Source organism: Saccostrea cucullata, unplaced genomic scaffold (genome assembly GCF_032062105.1).
Source record: "Saccostrea cucullata isolate Sc308-1 unplaced genomic scaffold, CSIRO_AGI_Scuc_v1 ctg8776, whole genome shotgun sequence".
Classification (NCBI taxonomy): Eukaryota; Metazoa; Mollusca; class Bivalvia; order Ostreida; family Ostreidae; genus Saccostrea; species Saccostrea cuccullata.
Window position 1 is genome coordinate 38,183 of NW_026938016.1, and position 21,345 is coordinate 59,527.

Sequence of the window (21,345 nt, forward strand, 5' to 3'; positions counted from 1 at the left end):
CAAACTTCAATCTTATTTATTAAGGTTATCATGAGGTTTTGTTTCCATACTAAACTATCCCAACTACCGTTATGTAATATCCAATTTAATGTGTTATCACAGGATGCTGTCTTAAAGAGATTTTTTTTATTCCTTAATCTCAAAATATTTCTTAAACGTTTGTGATTGATTTACTACACAATATTATTTGAAATTCCAAAATGAATTTACTTTTTACCAAATTTGCAGTTATACACGTTTTTATATTAAAATATATATATATATATATATATATAATTATTAATAACAATGATTAGATAAAATGATGAATTTTGAATGAATGGTTGAGATTGCAGTATTTACAATAGATGTTTTTATTAAAGCTACTACGAGGGTTGTACGAAAAGTTCGTGGACATCTCTTATATATTTTTTATTTGACGTCATATGTTATCTAAATTTGATAAAATTATTTTTACAATAAATTCAAATTATTGGAGTGATTCTTTTTAAATATCACAATTTATTTAAAACTTATCTGGATTTTAATAAATGCACAAATCTGGTCGTGGAGCAGGTCAGATTTAGTAAGTTACAAACAAATACACTAAATATTGTATATGTAGTTATTCTCTCTGTCAAATGAAAAACAAAAAAGAAAAACAGCCTAGAGTAATTCAGAATCGTCTGAAGCGGAATCAGAAGCCAAATTATGACTTGATATTTTGCTTGGTTGAAGAAGAAATCAACTTGAGAAGATAGGCAGTCCGTATTGAAAAAAGACAAAAAATAATGATGTTTTAGAACCTAACGGAGCAGCAGAAATGAAGTTAATTGATGTTTCCTATATCGAATGGAATTCATGGAATGACACTTTACACATTCAACTTTACAAATATTTTACATATTATATTGTGCTTATTTTAAATTTCTATTGAGTAATATAACGAAGATTGAGACCTCCACCAACTTTCGAACAACTCTCGAAGTAGTCCCCAATTTAAGATTTGGTGTTTGAAAATAAACACTTATCTTTTAAGGGCATTAATGTCATATATAATTTTACCTTTGACATCATGAACCTGACCTCTGCTCATATCTGCTCATATCTTTAAAGGGCACCTAGTGTATATACTAAAGAAAAAAAGGAATACGAATGATTTTCCGAATATCAATCATATCTCTGGCTCTAGCTACATATTTAGGTAAATGTGCAATGGAATCATAAAACCATTCTTTATTTCAGAGTTATATGCTGGGTAGTGTACAGTAATATCTGGATGAATTACTTTCAGTTCCAGAAATTCTTGAATTTAAATTTTCTTTTCAGATAAAACTTAAATCGTGTCTTAATACTTGAAGTTCATTTTAAGATATAAGATATGCTGAGGCCTACTGTCCGGACAACTGGAGAGAATTTTCCGGGGATTGTTATCTTTTCCTCACCCACCTTCCAATGAACTGGCAAAGTGCTTGGGTAAGTTTACCTCTCTCCTTTGATCCATAACTTGTCTTTTTAAATATTTAAATCCTTAAAAAGAAATAAAATGTATTTGCTGACAATTGCAGAAAGTCGTCCATACAGCATTTAATTACTTTTTTGTCAGTAGCTTGTCCCCTTTCTTTAATTGTTCAGACGTGGCGTACATGTATATCCTTGCGTATCGAATTAACTGGAAGACATATACAAGATATTGATAAGTTGCTACATAATGCATGTATGTCATAAAGTTTTGTTTCCATTGACGCCTTTTAGTAAAATACTTAACATGAAAATGATGTGTCAGACGCTGTGATATATTTTATATTGATTTTAAACGGATATATAGAATTAAAGTAGAAATTAATATGTATACATACATGTATTGTTAAAAGATACGAAGTCAAAAACTATATTCAAATGAATAATTGAAAACCTTAGCACAAAACTATGTGTTTATGTGGATAATTTCAATGAATATGGTCTCAGATGAATAGAAAAAATAAGTGCTTAAACTGTGTATCCATGGAAGTTTCTTCCGGTTGTTGGAAAACTTTATCGCAAAAAAAGTACTCGCCGGTAAAGCATAAACTTAAGATTTTTATTAATATTAAGTGATCATTAAAAATACCCTAGTTTTATTGTATTGCCTTTTTGTTTGATGAATTTTCCTTAAAGAACACACCTTTCTATGTTTGATTTAAAGTGCATTTACAGAGCAATACATGTTATTTCCAATTCATTAAGGGTCCTCCACATCATGTGACTTGTGACGTATATAGAGAAAAAATACTTTTACTTCCGGTTCGATCGAGTTTCTACCTAACACCGTTTGTAAACAATGAACATATGGCATGATCACGGAATGACCGATGGAAAAGGTTGTGCGGTTTTTTGTAAAATAAAAGAACAACAGACGTCTTGGATTATGTTACATAATAATTCGTAAACAACAGGTACCGGTGGATATGACGAGAAACGTTTAGATTATTTATCCTTTCAGGCTAATCAACCGAGACTGTTTTGATAGTTGAAATTTCGGCACACTAATTTGTGCGTTTCAATAATAATTATCTCATTGTTGTTTATAAATATTGATAAAATAGTGTGTGTTTCTAGTTTTCTTCTGTTATATTTGTCCAGTTCAGTGGCCAGTAATTACTATATATTATAAAGTTTTTGAGTCCCGGGCAACAGGAAAGATAACTCCAAAAAGGAACTTTGATACCAAAGATTCGGAAAATGGTTTTTCTACATCAGTGCATTTAATTTTAATTCAATTTTTTGATGAAATCTAATTCATTAATGTTTCTTCTCCACAACAGGAGTCCTGTTGATTTTTCTCGAAATGTACTTCAGAGAAAATGAGTTTTATGTACTTTTTATAAATAAAATAAATTTCTGTAAAAAATATGTTGATCGATAAAATTAAGTTTTTAGCTCACCTGAGCCGAAGGCTCAAGTGAGCTTTTCTGATCACATTTTGTCCGTCGTCCGTCCGTCCATCTGTCTGTCTGTCCGTCTGTATACTTTTCACATTTTTGACTTCTTCTCAAGAACCACTGGGTCAAATTTGACCAAACTTGGTACAAAGCATCCTTGGGTAAAAGGAAATTTAAATTGTTAAAATGAAGGGCTAAGTCTCCTCACAAGGGGAGATAATCAAGAAAAGACAAAAAAAGGGTGGGGTCATTAAATCTTCTTCTCAAGAACCACTGGGCCAGAAAAGCTGAAACTGATGTGGAAGCACCCTGGGGTAGTGTAGATACTAAATTGTTCAAATCATGACCCCCGGGGATAGGGCGGGGCCTCAATGGGGCATCAAAGTTTTACATAGATATATATAGGAAAAATCTTTGAAAATCTTCTTTTCAAGAACCACTGGGCCAGAAAAGCTGAAACTGATGTGGAAGCACCCTGGGGTAGTGTAGATTCTAAATTGTTCAAATCATGACCCCCGGGGGTTGGGCGGGGCCACAATGGGGCATCAATGTTTTACATACAAATATATAGGAAAAATCTTTGAAAATCTTCTTCTCAAGAACCACTGGGCCAGAAAAGCTGAAACTGATGTGGAAGCACCCTGGGGTAGTGTAGATTCTAAATTGTTCAACTCATGACTCCCGGGGGTAGGGCGGGGCCACAATGGGGCATCAATGTTTTACATAGAAATATATAGGAAAAATCTTTGAAAATCTTCTTCTCAAGAACAACTGGGCCAGAAAAGCTGAAACTAATGTGGAAGCACCCTGGGGTAGTGAAGATTCTAAATTGTTCAAATCATGACCCCAGGGGGTAGGGCAGGGCCACAATATGTATTACAAGGGGGAAATCTGGTAAAGAACAATATGACAAAAGATTTTCAGGTGAGCGATGTGGCCCATGGGCCTTTTGTTTTTTACATCTAGAAGGAAAGAATATCTATATAAATCCCCAAAACAATCATGTTTTGATTTTTTAAGTCTATAAAAATCTTTTAAGGCTGTTATTGGTTGATGTGAAATATATTCTGTTACTATCATATGAAATGCTATACTTTCACATCCTTTATAAAATGTTATTCTTTGTAGCGATGTCTGTGTTCAGTCTATTGTTTTCTGTTATGTTCAAAACCCTGTAAAACTGTATGAGTATTTCATGTGTATGGGAAAGATTTTAATATTTGAGGAAAAAATATATATTTCTGAAGCATTTGTTAAATGTTGAATACCTCCTCAGGTAGAATAAGCCCTGTAGATTCATCTTAATACAACTGCTTGATTTGTTTGTATGCAATGGTTTGAGAATTGTGATATCCTATAGCTGCTAATCATTGACTGTGATATTTTATATATACCATCATTTACTGTCATAATAATAATATTCAGTTAAGACTTTGTCATTTTGAGTACAACACAAAGAAATATGTTAATTTATGTGTCAACTGCTTTTGTGAATAGTCATTTTAAATAAAAATTTGAATGATTGAAAGTTTTTTGTCTTTTACCAGAATAGTTGAAACAATGAAGGAGTTTCTTCATTGTGCTGTTTAAGGCTACCAGACATACACAAAAGTGAAATGGACATTCAAAAGTGAATGAAATACAGTATAACCTATTAGTTCAAACCCTCAGTGTTACTATTGTTAAAATTAACAAAACTCAAAGTCGTTAATGTTGTATTAGACATCGATTAATTTTTGAAATTTCTTATTGCACTGTTAAAGTTTCCATGTAAAGGAGGATTTTTTTAAATCACTTTACAGCTTTCAGTTCTTTGAATATTCCATTAAAAGAAATCGAATCTGATTTACCGCAGCTGCACTACCTTCAAAACTTTTAAAAACAAACCCCTTAAATCAAAGGTACCAGTACATTACAGGATCCAGTAAATGTGCGACTAAGCCTCCATATCTTAATCCCTCACAAAACATTAACTGCTGTGGAGAACTACAGAATAATCGAAAAGTGTTTTTTATCTCACCTGAGCCAAGCCTCAAGTGAGCTTTCCTTATCACAATTTGTCCGTTGTCTGTCGTCGTCGTTGTCGTTGTCGGCGTTGTCGTCGTTGTCGTCGTCGTTGTTGTCGTTGTTGTAAACTTTTCACATTTTCATCTTCTTCTCAAGAACCGCTGGGCCAATTTCAACCAAATTTGCCACAAAGTATCCTTGGGTGAAGGGGATTCAGGTTTGTTCAAATGAAGGGCCTCGTCCTCATTCAAGGGGAGATAATTGGGAATTAATGAAAATTTGGTGGTATGTTTTAAAAATTTTCTTCTCAGGAACCACTGTGCCGGGAAAGTTGAAACTTATAGGGAAACATCCTAAGGTAGTGTAGATTCAAGTTTGTTCAAATCATGACCTCCAGAGATAAGGTGGGGCCAAAATGGCCGACGAAAGTTTAACATAGAAATATGTAGGAAAATTCTTTAAAAATCTTCTTCTCAAGAACCACTGTGCCAAGAAAGTTGAAACTTATCAGGAAACATCCTCAGGTAGTGTAGATTCAAGTTTGTTCAAATCATGACCCCCGGGGGTAGGGCGGGGCCACAATGGCCGACCAAATTTTTACATAGAAATATATAGGAAAATTATTTAAAAATCTTCTTCTCAAGAATAACAAAGCCATAATTGATCATATTTATATGGAAGCATCTTTAGGTAGTGTAGATTCAAGTTTGTTCAAATCATGACCCCCGAGGTTAGGGCGGGACCACAATGGCCGACCAAAGTTTTACATAGAAATGTATAGGAAAATTCTTTAAAAATCTTCTTCTCAAGAATAACAAAGCCATTATTGATCATATTTATATGGAAGCATCTTTAAGTAGTGTAGATTCAAATTTGTTCAAATCATGGCCCTCGGGGGTAGGGCGGGGCCACAATGGCCGACCAAAGTTTTACATAGAAATATATAGGAAAATTCTTTAAAAATCTTCTTCTCAAGAATAACAAAACCATGATTGGTCATATTTATATGGAAGCATCCCCAGGTAGTGTAGATTCAAGTTTCTTCAAATCATGACCCCCGGGGGTAGGGCGGGACCACAATGGCCGACCAAAGTTTAACATAGAAATATATAGGAAAATTCTTTAAAAATCTTGTTCTCAAGAATAACAAAGCCATTATTGATCATATTTATATGGAAGCATCTTTAAGTAGTGTAGATTCAAATTTGTTCAAATCATGGCCCTCGGGGGTAGGGCGGGGCCACAATGGCCGACCAAAGTTTTACATAGAAATATGTAGGAAAATTCTTAAAAACTCTTCTTCTCAAGAACCAATGTGCCAGGAAAGATGAAACTTATGGGGAAACATCCTCAGGTAGTGTAGATTCAAGTTTGTCCAAATCATGACCCCCGGGGGTAGGGCAGGACCACAATGGCCGACCAAAGTTTTACATAGAAATGTATAGGAAAATTCTTTAAAAATCTTCTCCTCAAGAATAACAAAGCCATTATTGATCATATTTATATGGAAGCATCTTTAAGTAGTGTAGATTCAAATTTGTTCAAATCATGGCCCTCGGGGGTAGGGCGGGGCCACAATGGCCGACCAAAGTTTTACATAGAAATATACAGGAAAATTCTTTAAAACTCTTCTTCTCAAGAATAACAAAGCCATAATTGATCATATTTATATGGAAGCATCTTTCGGTAGTGTAGATTCAAGTTTCTTCAAATCATGACCCCCGGGGTAGGGCGGGGCTACAATGGCCAATCAAAATTTTATTTAGGCATATATAGGAAAATTCTTTAAAAAAAAAACATCTTACGAAGAATAGCAAAACCATAATTGGTCATTGGACTACTTTCGGATTTAAAGCATTTAATTATAAACCAATTTCTACTTTTTCTTAGCCACAGTGCTCAGGTGAGCGATGTGGCCAATGGGCCTCTTGTTATGGTTATTATGTGAGCTTAAAAATATACGAAAGGGTAAGACAAATTTTTTTGTGCTAGGTATGAAAACGCCTTGGGAAAAATTTCTTATAACTTGTGAAATAATTATTTCAAAAAATCAGTATAAATTACATTTTATTCCCTGGACAGTTTTTAAAGGTTGATATGCTTGTTAAAAGTAATGCTCAATAATATGAGAGCATAACCTGTGGGTGTGTGGAGGACCCTTAATATGTCTTTGTTTTACACAGGATTACTGTGCACACCGAGGTGCAAAGTTAGTAGAAATAGAAGATGTTTCTGAGGACAACTTTATCATACAAAACGCAAAAGATTTTCATATTGGTGGTAAGTTAATTAAAGTTAATCAAATTCAAAAGTCATCACTGTAACAAAGTTTTCAAAGTTATAAAATATTACGCCAAAGTAATCACTATAATTATGATCGTGTCAACGACATCATTATAGTAAATCGTCGTTTCCAAATCGGTTGTTATCACTAGAGTAAATGAAAGAGCCAAACTAAATCATTCTGTCTGAATTATCACAGTTGCAAATCAAATACTAGTAATCAAGTAATTATGAAAGTGTATTTTATTTTTTTTTTGCAACTGAAAAAAAAAACAGGGAAAAAACAGGGAACATGAATTATCTTTTTAAAGATCAGTTCATATTCTTATGGTCGTCCCCGAGCCTCGGTCGTAAGAGAGTTTGTTCTCGGATTGAAGAGGTTCGACTCTGACGTTGCGGGTTAAAGTTCGTCAACAAATTGAGATTCCGTGTCGCAGTAGATGCTGGCACAAAACAAGATTCCTTTTTATATGTATACATACTTCAAGGACCTACATGTAAATGTCAAGTACATGTCTAACTTCGCAGCCCTTCAACGGCATGTGGTAGAATCTCGATATGAATGAACTATTCTTGAATGGGTGTTAAGCAGACCCATAAACAAGCAAACAAATGCATTTCTAAAAATTGTAATATGCATGTACCCTTTAGAAATATGTGTAGGGTTCTGTTTGGTTATTATACAAAATGTATAATATATGCGTTATTTCCATGACTTGTAAATTCTTAAATACTTTAAATAAGAATTTTCAAGGAATATATTTAAGCCTAAAACAATTAAAATGAATGATTTTAACGAGGTATCCTCTTTATGTTTTAATAGACTGTTTTTGGTTGGGTGGATCTGATGCAGAGCTCCCAGGAGTATGGATGTGGTCAACTTCACGTACAATGTTGATGTACACCAACTGGGCGCCAGGCGAGCCTAATCATCATCAGTCCGATAACGAGCACTGTCTGGATCTCCTTTACTATGCCGGATATAATGACGCATACTTCTGGAATGATGAATATTGCACACGACTTTGTCATCCTATTTGTGAACAACCGTATAAAAAGAATAATTTCTACTTTTCCTATGTTTAATACAAATTATATATGTATCATTTTTGTAATAATTTTGCTAAGCACAATTTTTAATAGATGATATGCAGATTGCTTTATTTTGGAAAAGATCAGTTTAAATTTTAGGATATTATTTTGAAAATTGATTTATTTCCATAAGAAATACTTTACTCTTGAAAATATTTTGTTTCACCTTCCTTTCTGTAGGAGTGTCCCCGAAGGTTCAATAATTGGATGAAGATACTGGATGCGTATAATACCTTGCCAAAAGTTATTAAATCAATAAGTTTTGGTAGATTAAATCATTTAATTCAAACATTTACTCTTATCTGTCCAAACGGTACAATGTAATAACCGATGATCTAAAAAGCTCAGTTCATTTCTCTGCCTATGTAGGGTTTATTTTCCAATGTATTTTACATTTCTAAGTAAATGTAACAAAAGTCAAAAAATTGGTTGCAATTAAGGTAGTCCGCTTCTTTGGATTATAAAAGTAGCAGTTTAGTTATCAAAAATACTCATAAAAGTAACTCTGAATCCACAAAGTTATGTAAATTTATCCACAGTATTTCTTTAAAGTTGAAGATTAAAGTTAATCATGTTAAATAGGGAAAATTGTCAAATCTCCAATATTTTTGCAGAAAAAGGCGAATTGGAATATCAGCAAATATATTTTAGTTTAAAAAACAATAGGTATCCAGGTATTCAGAGAAATTTTCATGTTTTTGATACTTATTTGGTATATTTTTCGTCTTTTATTTCCGTCATGTATTCTAAAATACATATATAGTGTAAAAGGCATTTGCTATCATTGCAAGACATCACAAATAATTTCTTATTTCATATCATATGCTAATAAGCTTTGGTATCTAAGGCTGAATTCAAGAAAATCTTATTTCTCAAAAACTGCATTTCTTTTAACCTTTTATAGGGTACACATGCCAGCATTAAAAAGACCTTTTCGAAGACTTCCAAAACCCTTGAATCTTATAAAGATGAATAAAATGAAAATTGTTGCATTAACAAAATCAAAATTCAAGCTTCATTTTGATGCACTTCAAATTAAATATTAATTTTTTGGAGTTATCCTTCCTGGTTGAGGATCGGATATCCTTAAAAAAAACTTCAAAAGTTTACAGTTATTGTTAAACTTTTTTGTTGACAAAAAGAACTTTATGTTCCGGAATTTCCGGACAAAAAAGAATACCATAAAAGCATTTATATGAATTTTAGTTTCGTTGTTAAAAACAAAGATGCAGAAGTTGAACATTACACCAAATGCTTTAAGGCATAATTTTTGTCCATACAGAAAATTCGCTCTTTACATTATTTGAAAAAATCAAAAAAAAATATATAGAAAATTTTCGAGAGTACATACAAAAATATTAAAGTGTAAAAATAAAAAGAAACGTTTAATGATTACGTAAGTTATTATGTTTTATACTTAAATTACCACTGGCCTGACTGGGAGACATTAACCTACAATACATGTAAAGCATATACTTAAAGAAGTCAGTTTTCCCCTGTTATCTAAAAGTAATAGTGCTTTTAGAAGCTAGATTTTGCTAAAAGTTAAAAATTCTATTTTCTGGGCTAGATTGGTTGTTTAACTCAAATGGGAAGAAGAAATCCTGACGTATAATAAAGACGCGGCGTGCGTAATGAAACATAGATATTTATTATAAAGTTGAATTCCAGTTTCGCAGCCAGGTTAAGGGCATCTATAGGTAATATCCTCCAGTATTAAAAAATTCCGTCACCATAAGCGGAAAACACCCCGCGTTTCTCTTCAAATTATTCTTTGATTTGCTTCTTGTTTGCTTCACGTAGTAATAAACTTTCACCGTGTTTTAGTGTTTAACAAAACAAACTTGTACAATATGTCAAGGTATGAAAGTAAAATTTTTCCCTGTTAAACTTTTCTTTAATCTTTATACCTAAAAATATTTTTAAGATTTCAGATGGTATTGAACTTTTTTTTTAGAAAGGCATAAGCAATACATACAAATAACGTTAATATAACGCAGTTCATACATAAAATGTCTTGCTTATGTTACATCAAATAGTGTAGTTCATTCAGGCAATTGTATACAAAATATATAATATATTTTACATGTGTAAGTCGTATTCAAAATGATATGCCATGCCAATTTTTTGTAATAGACCTTTATAAATATAACTGACAGGTAAAGATGAGTATATTGAAGCACCTGTAGAAGAAATCGATGAATAGCGGATAAGGGAAAAGGTGTTTACTGATTTAAAGGGTCGTGGCCATTTTCAGACTAATTTGACCTCCTTTAGAGGAAGAGTTCCATATAAAGAGATCAAAATTGATCAAAATTTAAACCTCTAATGTATGAATTTTTTCTATGACAAATGATAGTTGACAGCTTAAGATATCATAGCTAAAAATTAAGTTAAATCCTGTTGGTTAATTTGTTGACCTCCAGGCTCCTTAGCATAAAATTTGATACCTGAAATAAAATAAGTTTAAATTTTATTTCTTCTGACACATTGTTGAACCTAAATATCATAGTAACTTGGAATTTGATCGTCGATGTTCAGCTTGCTAAAATGACGTCACAATCGCATGCGTTTACAATCAGCGCAGAGTTTCCAGAAAGTGAATGAGTAATGTTAATAGAAGTAACGGAGTTAAGGGGTTTGGCGGTAATCTATGAACTGGATGGCCAAGATTATTTTGCAGATTAAACCAAACCGTAGTATAACAAAAGACAAAAGTCTATAGATTTTGAACAATTTTAATGGGAAAATAACATGCATTTTGAAGTGATCATAACTATAAATACATGTATTATGCAAACAAACAAAACAATTACGCTTTTTGACATTGTTGAGAGATGTGTGGGTATATCCAAGTGTGCACAGACTTACCACCGATCCAATAGTCTCCTGTCGGTAGGTATTTAAACAAAATCAAAACTTTTATTACTTTGGGGTTGCACCTAAAGAATTCGAATTTTCAATAATTAAATTGATTGTTTACATGTAAAACCAAGGATAATTAAGGACGGATGATGCAAACATTTTATTTTTGGAGGAGACTTATTATCATATCACAAGTTTAGAAAAGTTGATAATTTTTAGAATTTTTTCTCCAAAGAACAGGAAAATGGAATTGACTTGGAAAATATAAGAAATAATTCAATTAAATTACAAATATGGACGAAACACATTCAGTAAAGGTTTACAATTGGAAACAAATTTTACAATATGTTACCTTGGTGCTAAATGTGCAATATAAACTCTAAATAAGTATACCAATCCTTATAAAGAATTTACCCAAAAATTATCGAACACAAAAACACACCTGAAAAACACTCAAAAATGACACAAAATAAAGTAATTCAATATTCTATCGACAATAAAAGAACTGGGTTTTTAAACTCTCGCTACCAAAACACTTGACTGCTCACACAGGTAAGTGAAACACGTGAATGTAAACTAAGGTTATATTTAGGTCACTGATTAACAAGAATACTTACAAAATACCCGCTAAGAATAAATTCAAAAATGAAATATACGAGGGTTGTCCCAAAATTTCGTAGACTGAGCTCATATCTTTTAAAGAAATTAATGTATCTTTATAACATTTTCAGGGTGGATAAAGCTAGTTATTGGTAGATAAATTACGAAGTTTTATCATGTTTGCTCGAAAACTTTTCGAGTTATAGGATTTAAAGTGATATCGTTCTCTTACACCCGGAGCAATCTGCAACGTCAAAAAATACAAATGTCAACGGTTCAAATTTTGGAGAAAATATTTCAATTACCAGAATCAAATTCTTAAATAAAACGAAACGGCTATAATTATAAATGTAAAAAATCTTAATTACTATGATATGATATGATAGTAATGTAAACAAAGTATATGCATGTACAGGTATGAAATAATTATTATTTGAAAACGCTATATTTCTACGGGCTTTTCGTCTGTTTTCTCTAATGGAGTTGCACAATGGAACTCTTGTCCATTTCTTAGTCCTGTCTTTTATTTAAGTTACTGTTATTCACATATACATAGAGAAACCGTTTTAGTCATTTTAAATACTAAGGACGAGAAATAGGTTCCTAGTCTACCAAATATTTATGACTGGTACATTTTTGTAAGAGTTAATTTAGGTTCAAAACACATGAACATACTTCAGTGCGCCGCCTGTGCTAATGCTTTTTTTTTCAAAAAGTCGGATTTCAACTTCATGTTTATAAAACGTTATAAAATTCATATTTATCAAGGCACAAACACCAAAATTTGAAGAAATATAGTTAATAAAACAGTACTGACAATTTTCACTTCCATTCAAAAATCACAGGGTAGTAATCACTTTTCCGTACGATTCTAAATATAATATACCAAATTTTAATAGCAACTTTTGGGTATTGCGCCGCCTTCCTACACCAGACAAAGAAATGTGTCTTTTAAATTGGAATAATTTGTGTAGTTACTCCATATTTGTCCATAAATTTATTAGATAGTGTTGGTTTAATCTATATACGAAGTTTCATTAATGTATGACTTAGGGTTCCTACAAAACAACGCTTGTTTATGGCATTTTGGGACAACCCTCGTACATGTACCATGGTCTGCTCTCCAAGCCTTTTGTTAAAACGTAGGTTCTGTACGTTGCATACTGCAAAATATACTGACCCTGCAGCAAACTCGACTGCCCTCTAATGTACGTGTTACTCACACAGCAGCTCATCCGGGAATGTCCCAGTGACAATTCTATCACGTGATTTTTTCAACGACAAAAAACTATGGGGAATTATTGTTACAGTCTACCTGCTACACAAGTGGTTGTCACAAACGGCAGTTGATCTTTAAAACTTCAAAAGAATTTTTCATGCAGAAAATGGGAAATGCAGATTATGATCATTTCTATTTTGATACGCAAACAAAAGTCTGAAAAATTAATGGAGAAAAATGTTTAAGGAAGCTCTAAACACTAACAGAAACTGTTTTTGTCTTTTGGACTCAGAGAAAAATAAATCGTATAAAGATATGCATATTGAGACTTTTTCATTCATTTAGAACATAGGGAACGAGCCTTATTTGCGCAGGAAAAATGTTGAAAGACAATGACTATTTGTTAGCTGTAAACACTGTTGGTAACTTACATTGGGAAAATCAATGAAAATTATTATTTAAATTTCTTTCTCTTGGTCTTATATAATGCTATTAATATTTTAATATATTTTGATTTATTAAAGAACGAGGGCGCATTTGATTGGCATTCGGCAGGAATGTGGGCGTAGTTGAAAAGTGAAAACTTTATCGCATGTCACATGAAATTTTAACTTTTTTTTATTTATCGGGTTCCTGTGCAACAGGAAAGGAAAATATTTCTCCCGAAATTAAGCTTTGATTTGTTGAAAAATAACTTGAAAATTGTCCAGATCAGACATTTGGTACAAAATGGTACATTTTTAAACACGTTATTCTAAAAATTTTCTATCTCTGGGTCTTCTCTCCATGATTTTTAAACGTTATTTGTGTGTATTTTAATTCAAAGAAACAAATACACGTTTTTAAAAAATGGAGAGAAGACCCAGAGACCATGAAAAATGAACTTTTCCCCCCAAAATCCAAATGTGTAAATGTGGTGCTTCTTTGTCCTTTTAAAATCACCTGTATATGTGTAACGGTGATAGCTCAGTAAGTTTGGCTACCTGTTCAGACAGTGCACTAAATCATAATAATTTTTGGTTCGAGCCTTGCATGGGGCGTTAATATTTTTTTTCATGCAAACAACCATTTATTTTGTCAGTTTCGTTTTAATTACTGGTGTATTAAACTTTTGAATTAGATATATTTTGGTTCAGTTTGGTTCTCGAGCGGAATTAATTCCAATCTTCTATTCTATATTTAATGTACATGTACACGTATCATGCATCTATACATTAAATATTTTAGGTGTTAATTTTTTGTGAAACATTAATATGTCATAGTACTCCTAGGAAAACGGACATAAATGTTACAAAGTCTTTCAAACTAAATGAAAAAAGTAAAAAACAAAAAAACAAAAACAAAACCTATGGATGTGTTTGTAAAATCTGACCAGCTATGTTCAGCCAACCAAATCATGGACATTTAAACCATAAATGTTTCGTACAAATGATTACTGCAGATCACACGCCAAATGCGCCCATCTGCTTTATGTAATTAACAGTAAATAACAATTTCTTTTATCTTACATCGAAGGACAGATAACTCTAATTGCATAAACCTAATCGATAAATTAAGCTCCTTACTATGCAGTGTTTAGAGCGTATTCTGAGAGTATTGCATCAGATAACATGTACCCTATCGGGTTCTTCTTTTTCTTTAGGATGTCTTTTTAAAATATGCAAAAGTCATGACAGAGGTAAAACTGCTATATGTTAAAATTTTGAGGTTGTGCATGCCTTTAACCTGAAAAAAAAATAGTCCAGAAAAAGACGAGAATCAATATTATTTTTTCAACATCTTTTTTTTCGCTCCGTATTTACCATTTTGAATTTTGTAATTTAACACAGCACGAACCCGATCTTAAACCATTTTGAAAAATTTAAAATGTCGTAATTCTGTCAAAAAACAATGACGTGAAACGACATTCAAACTTGATCTGAACGTAACTCATCAAGGTACACTCACATACCAAAATGTAGGACAATATCTACAAGCGTTCAAAAAAGTGCGGAAAACCGATTGGGACAGACTGACAGACAGACGGACGGACGGACATACGCAGAGGAAACATATAGTCCTCTCCAGTTTCACCGGTAGGGGACTAATGGGTGCAATATCAGACGTTGAACGTACGTACATGAATAATAATGATTTGAACTGTTGAATAAATTCTGCTTATTTTACCTTAACATTCTATGATTGTTCATTTCTTTTCAACCGTTCACGGTAACATAATGGTAGAGCGTTCGCTTCCTGATCGGGAGGCCCGGTTTCGATTTTCGTTCCCGGCGCCGAGTCAAACCTAAGACGTAAAAATAAGTAGCGACTGTTCCTTCGCCAAGCGCTTGGCATCAGAAGTGAAAGTCACGGATCTTTCGGATGTGACCTTTAAAAAACGTAGATCCCGTGTCACGGTAGGCGCTGGCACGATTAAGAACCCTCACTGCTCAATAGCCCTGAGTACCGAGTATAGGTCTAAATTTGAAGCCCTTCACCGACATACGGTGACGTATCCATATGAGTGAAAAATTCTCGAGAGGAACGTTAAACAATATACAATCAATCATTTTTTAATGTAGTTTACGTTTGTCTTAGACCAACTTTAAGCACTTAAAAAAAAATACTGCGTCAAGATAAATAACATGCGCAATCCTCTTAAGTAGCCCATTCCACCTCCGGAATTTCCAGTTGTTCACGATTTATTTATTCTTACCTTATTTGCATTATTCATAGATTTCTTTCTTAAAAGATCACTATTTTTCATGCTTACTCTTTTCAATATAGAAGTTTTAGAAAAATCCACCAATAAAAGAAATCTATTAAAAGTAATCGTTGAAAGAATCCATTGATTTATTGAGTTGTCAAACCAAAAGAAAACTCTGAGTTGTTCGCGAGAACGCTATCCAATTACCTCCCCTGGAATTCTGAAAAAAAAACAAAAAACTCATCATTTTTAGGATAACTGTATCCTATCCGTAACTCTGAATTAAAGGAGATTATTATCTTTCAAAAACAAAATCAATTATTATTCAAATTCTTATTTCAAGTGTAGGTTCAAATTCTATAAATATATGTCCTTTTTTAACTTGATATGTTATAGTCTTTTAAATATACATGTATTTCCCAAAAATGGTTATCAACCTATAACAAACCTATATAAAAAAAACATGAAAACATGTTTGATGTAAAGAATAAATGTCCCTAAAAGATCTAGAAGTATATTGAATTACCCTCGGATTAATATTTCAAATAACATTTCTATTTTAATTACAAATTACCATTTTTTAAATACAAATTACAAATTTCTTAAAGACTTGGAACGATAAAGTAGGGGATATGAGACAGAGATGGGGTAATCGTAATCAGTAATCGTAATCAGTTGTAATCGATTACAGTTTGCCAAGTAATCATGAGTAATCAGTAATCACCCATTTTTCTGATTACAAGTAATCGTAATTTAATCGATTACTGTGAAAAAAGTCCAGTAATCATGATTACTTTTTGATTACTTTATGATTACAATTTTGAAAACAAACTTCATAAAATCATGATTTTTGATAAGCTATATTTAATTATCTTCCCTAATGTCTCCAGAAATGCTTATAATCAAGTCCATTGTCCTGGCAATGAGTAAATTCTATCAGTTCCTTGCTATATTCGGTATTCATTTCAAAATACATTAGCAGCTTAGCAATTCGCTATTTTTGACAAGATATATGCATATACTGATAGAAAATTACTACAGGATCATTTTAAAGTTTGATTTATTTTGTTTCAAATTTAATGAACATGTGTGTAATGCAACAATTTGTTTTCCCTGTAAATCTTTGAAAAAACTTGTATTTTTTTTAATAGCAAATGTTCTTTTACTGAGACATATTCTAAAATTCACTTTGTTTGATTTACAGTGTACATGAAAAGATAATGTGAATTAATTAGTCATAAGACTCAGATATACTAAAGTTGGGTCAGCTTGGGTAATAGTAATTATTTAACTATCCATGTTTGTCCAGTCAATGTGTTAATTCTTGTAAAAACAGCTAATAATTTGCAGTTTAATTGAAAAGTCTATCACTCGTCGAGAAGGTCAATTACTTGTGTAACAGTTCCCTATCAAATCCCTACCTATAATTATGTCCAGTTTGATTTATAAAAAAAACTATGATAAATTCTTTTTTCTATTTCTCTCAACAGTAACAAGATATTTACTTGTATTAAAGATAGAAACCAGGTGATATAAGATAAATCTCATGTATCTATATAAAGACATATACAACCAATCTTTGTCTGAATTCTACCCTAAAAATATTAATGGAATTTAAAAAAAGATGAATAAAAACATGCCGTTGTCCTTGAATATTAAACCAAAAAAAAAAAAAAACTTAATGTAATCTAAAGTAATCATAAGTAATCATGATTACATGAAGGAAAAGTAATCAGATGTAATTGATTACTTTAAAAAATGTCTGTAATCAGCTTGTAATCGATTACTTTTAAAACCCAAAGTAATTGTAATTTAATCGATTACTTTTGAAAGTAATCGACCCCATCCCTGATATGAGATTTTGAGGGTGGAGATAATGTCTAGACTGTGATATGCGCTGGTTGGACACATTTTTTTCTTCTTAATTTTCTATTTAAATTGAAATAAACGTAAGACATTTCTATCTTCCTGGCATCTAATGACTTCAAAATAGATGTGAAAAGGGGCTTTCATATTTCACTTGTGTAATCATTGTGAAGACTTTGATGGGTATAAAACTTTTAATCTCAGAGTTTGACTTACGCTTCAAAAATTCTAACCATGACCAAGACGTTTGAACAGGTAAGACAAGGGTTTTAATTTTTCACGGGTGTTTTTTTTTTGGCTAATACTTTGATGCCAACATTTTGGAACCTGACCCTGGAGTTTGACCCTCATTCGAAGAATTTAAACTTTAAAAATAAAAAAAATAAATAATATTAATAAATAATAAAAAATTCACATTTAAAATTTTAAACCATAAGTTTTGAACAGTTATTGCTGGGGCTTATATAAATCAGACTTTTAAGACAATGCCTTCCCCTGGGTACCATTAAGTTGGATTCTTGGAGCTTGGAGTAAATTTCTTCTGCCTTAACTTTTGAATAGATGGTGCTTGATGTTTTATGTTTCATGGATATAAAATTCAATAACATTTGTTTTATTGAATCTTTATTTTAACCAGTAATTGAGAAAATTAATCTTAATTGTTTTCCATCAGCTACCATAAGGGGCATCATTGTTTCACAAAACTATCATGTTTATTCTTCAATAAAAATTTGTTTGTATAGGTTTTTTGAAAACACAGTGATATAGCAAAGTATGATACTGAAACTGATGACGTAGTACGCAGAAAAATGACGTTATAATATTCTTGCGCGTTAAAAAGCCTCTCGTTATTATGCTTTGTTTTATGGATAAATATTATTGAATTGATCTCTAAAGTTTTATTTTGCAATAATTAGCTGGTTTTAAGGGGTATATAATAAATTTATCATTATAACAGTAACTTGTAGCTGTATCACGTTTCGTTGACAGGCGCGGATCATCACATCAAACTCGACGCTTCGCGTCTCTTTTGATCTGATGATCCATTCCTGTCAACTCGACGTGATACAACCCTTCGGATAAAGTTACTGTTATAACAATATATATGTATGATACTTACGATTTTTCACAAATGAATGGCTTTGATTCTTCACAATGATCGTCATCCCAGTGATAGTGAAATTCATGACATAGTTGCATACAGTCCTGATTATAGTCATCATTAGGTTGTCCTGGATACCAGTCATCGTACCCTATAGGATCAAAACCGGGCATCCATCTCCATCCTCCTTCAACCATAGCGTCAGTCGCTCCCACCCAAAAATCAGCTAAAGCATTATTTTAATTACAATTATTTCCTATGTCATATTTGAGATTTTATTTTGTATATTAGATTTATGAGTTTCATTTCATCAAAAATGTCAACAACTCTTTTTCGTGTTCTTATTTTTTATTAGCTAATAATATTGATATTTCACATAAAATATATTAAATCAATACCTCCATTTCCATACAAATTGACGTGTGTTCGAAGAAACTGGTTTTCAAAGTAATCGCCAATATTTGTTAGATAGGCATGAAAGTTTCTACAATAGTCCTGAAAATAATACAAATAATAAAAGTACAAGTTAGACCTTTCAATATCTTCCTATCCTGTCATTATAATGCTCTTCATAAAGATTTTAAAGATCTTTATTCACCTGCAATTAAGTCGCAGCATTTTTTATTATTTCTTTGGAGAAATAAAAAGGGTGAAGATTACGAAAAGTGACTGATTCATAAAAAAATAACTAAAAAACAAGCCCCTTAAAATTACAGACATGGGATCTAGAATTCACTAGGTATACAGAATACCTACAGTCAAAGATAAATCGTTTTAAGGCAGATCTACTTCACTGTTTGTTAGTTTAATTTAGCTTTTAAGTTGCAAATTAGGTCAATACATATTTCCTTTTGTAGGTTTTGTAGCCTAACCAGATGTAGCTATCAAAACAAATTCATGGACCACTTGAAGGCCCAGGGTCTGTTTTACAGGAGAACCTAGGAAAAAACCAAAACATCTAGCTGTTTGTAAAATTTCACAAAATAAATGACAAATATTTTCCTATACTGCATTTAAAAATCAAAATTCATTTTTAATATCACGTAAATTAGAAACCTTTTTAGCAGAATTCCCGACACTTGACATTAAAAATCCCCCGTCAAACATGAACACTAGTATTTCCCGATTCTGAACGATAAATAAATGGTTTTTTTGTGTTTCATTCTTTTGAAAATTGAATTCATCTACCAATTCAATAGAAAAGAGTTTTAGTTCATTGTGTTTACACAGTATAAAAAAACAATGTTTATGAATTTTAATATAATCTCGTTTCGTGGATAAAATCAAATGTGAGAGAGGGAGAAAGAGGGATTCATGTACCTCAGCAGCTGTCCAATGCCTGTTTTGGTGAACAAACAAATAACAGCTTGATCCATGTGAAATCCATCCACCTGAACATTCACAATCAACTTCTACAAAGCAAAGGAATAACTTGCACTTTGCACTCTAAATAAATTATACGTCTTTCCATTTACTTTAAAGTTTATGATTGATAATTTACCGACAACTTTTTTTCACCTGTCGAAAGAGATAGCAAAAATTGTACTACGATCAACAGTATTTTAACCTCCATCGAAAAATGACATGCAATGCGTATGCCACGTGACAGTCATAGTAAGATAAATGTACAACAATGCAAGAATTCTGCAATTTGACCCAACAGATAAGACACAATGCCGTTTCGAAAATTATGTGTAGTACATAAATATCTAATTTTTTAAGAACCTTTATATATATATATATATATATACATGTTACACCTAACATAGGGCCAATCTCCAAACGCTTTCAGGAACGCTGGGACGTTATTACAAGGAGATGTTCTAAACAATTGATGTCACTCTGTAGGACCTCTGTAGGAACCCCCATTGGCTGCATACAGACGCCCAAGGAACCTAAAGGACATGGTAGTAAGAACCAGACTGGACAACCCATTACCTAACGGGGGCTTTAAAACTTGCTCTGACAGAAGATGTCTTCTTTGCAAGCACAGCACTGACACAGACAGTTTTAACAGCCCTGTTACAGGCCGCAGCTACAAAATACTAGGGAATTTGTCCTGTCATACTGACAACTGCATTTATCTCATCAGTTGCAAAGTTTGCTCCAAACAGTATATTGGTGAAACAGGAGATCTCCGCAGGAGAGTCAATAACCACCGTTCGACCATTAGGACCAAAAAACTCAATGAACCCGTTGGAGAACATTTCAACCTTGAGGGTCACAAATGGGAGGACATGACAGTAGTGGTGATTGACCATAACCCAAGATGGACAGATGCTCAGAGAAAAAGCAAAGAAAAGTTCTGGATGCACAGATTGAAGTCATTCCGCCCTAATGGTATTAACAAACTGAATGACTTCACCAGAATGAACGTAAACTAGACCCAATTCCTGATGATACTAAACAAGATTATTCTCTCAATTTAGTGTAAATTCTACAGTTAATTTGCGTCACCAACTCTCGAACAACTCTCATAACTATGTATTGCTTACACCTTTGTTAATTATTTTTTCCCGGTAATAAGTCCCTAAATATTTCAAAATTTATAATTGATCATAATTCATATGTTTAAATATCCCTGCTACATTATTTTTCTTCGATTATTCTTTATTAAGTAAAGTTACGCCATTTTGAGAGAATGAAACAATGTACGATTTACTGATTGTCGTAATTAATTAGCATAATTAATTCGTTCAATTATGTAAATCGCACTTCGCCCGAG

General features: G+C 32.4%; 2 protein-coding genes across 2 annotated transcripts; one reads left to right on the forward strand and one right to left on the reverse strand.

The window, feature by feature from the left end:
• Positions 1–1,090: 1,090 nt before the first annotated feature.
• LOC134249277 (perlucin-like) lies at positions 1,091–8,523 on the forward strand. The gene is made up of 5 exons (XM_062731646.1): positions 1,091–1,183; positions 1,352–1,455; positions 7,091–7,187; positions 8,014–8,239; positions 8,463–8,523. Exons 1-5 carry the CDS (start codon positions 1,135–1,137, stop codon positions 8,491–8,493), a joined length of 507 nt encoding a protein of 168 aa, XP_062587630.1. The 5' UTR covers positions 1,091–1,134; the 3' UTR covers positions 8,494–8,523.
• Positions 8,524–15,787: 7,264 nt separating this feature from the next.
• LOC134249278 (perlucin-like protein) lies at positions 15,788–20,235 on the reverse strand. The gene is made up of 5 exons (XM_062731647.1): positions 20,139–20,235; positions 19,941–20,032; positions 19,019–19,115; positions 18,639–18,846; positions 15,788–15,872 (listed from the first exon to the last, which is right to left on the reverse strand). The coding sequence occupies exons 1-5, from the start codon at positions 20,191–20,193 to the stop codon at positions 15,848–15,850; spliced, it is 477 nt and encodes a 158-aa protein (XP_062587631.1). The 5' UTR covers positions 20,194–20,235; the 3' UTR covers positions 15,788–15,847.
• Between the last annotated feature and the right edge of the window lie 1,110 nt (positions 20,236–21,345).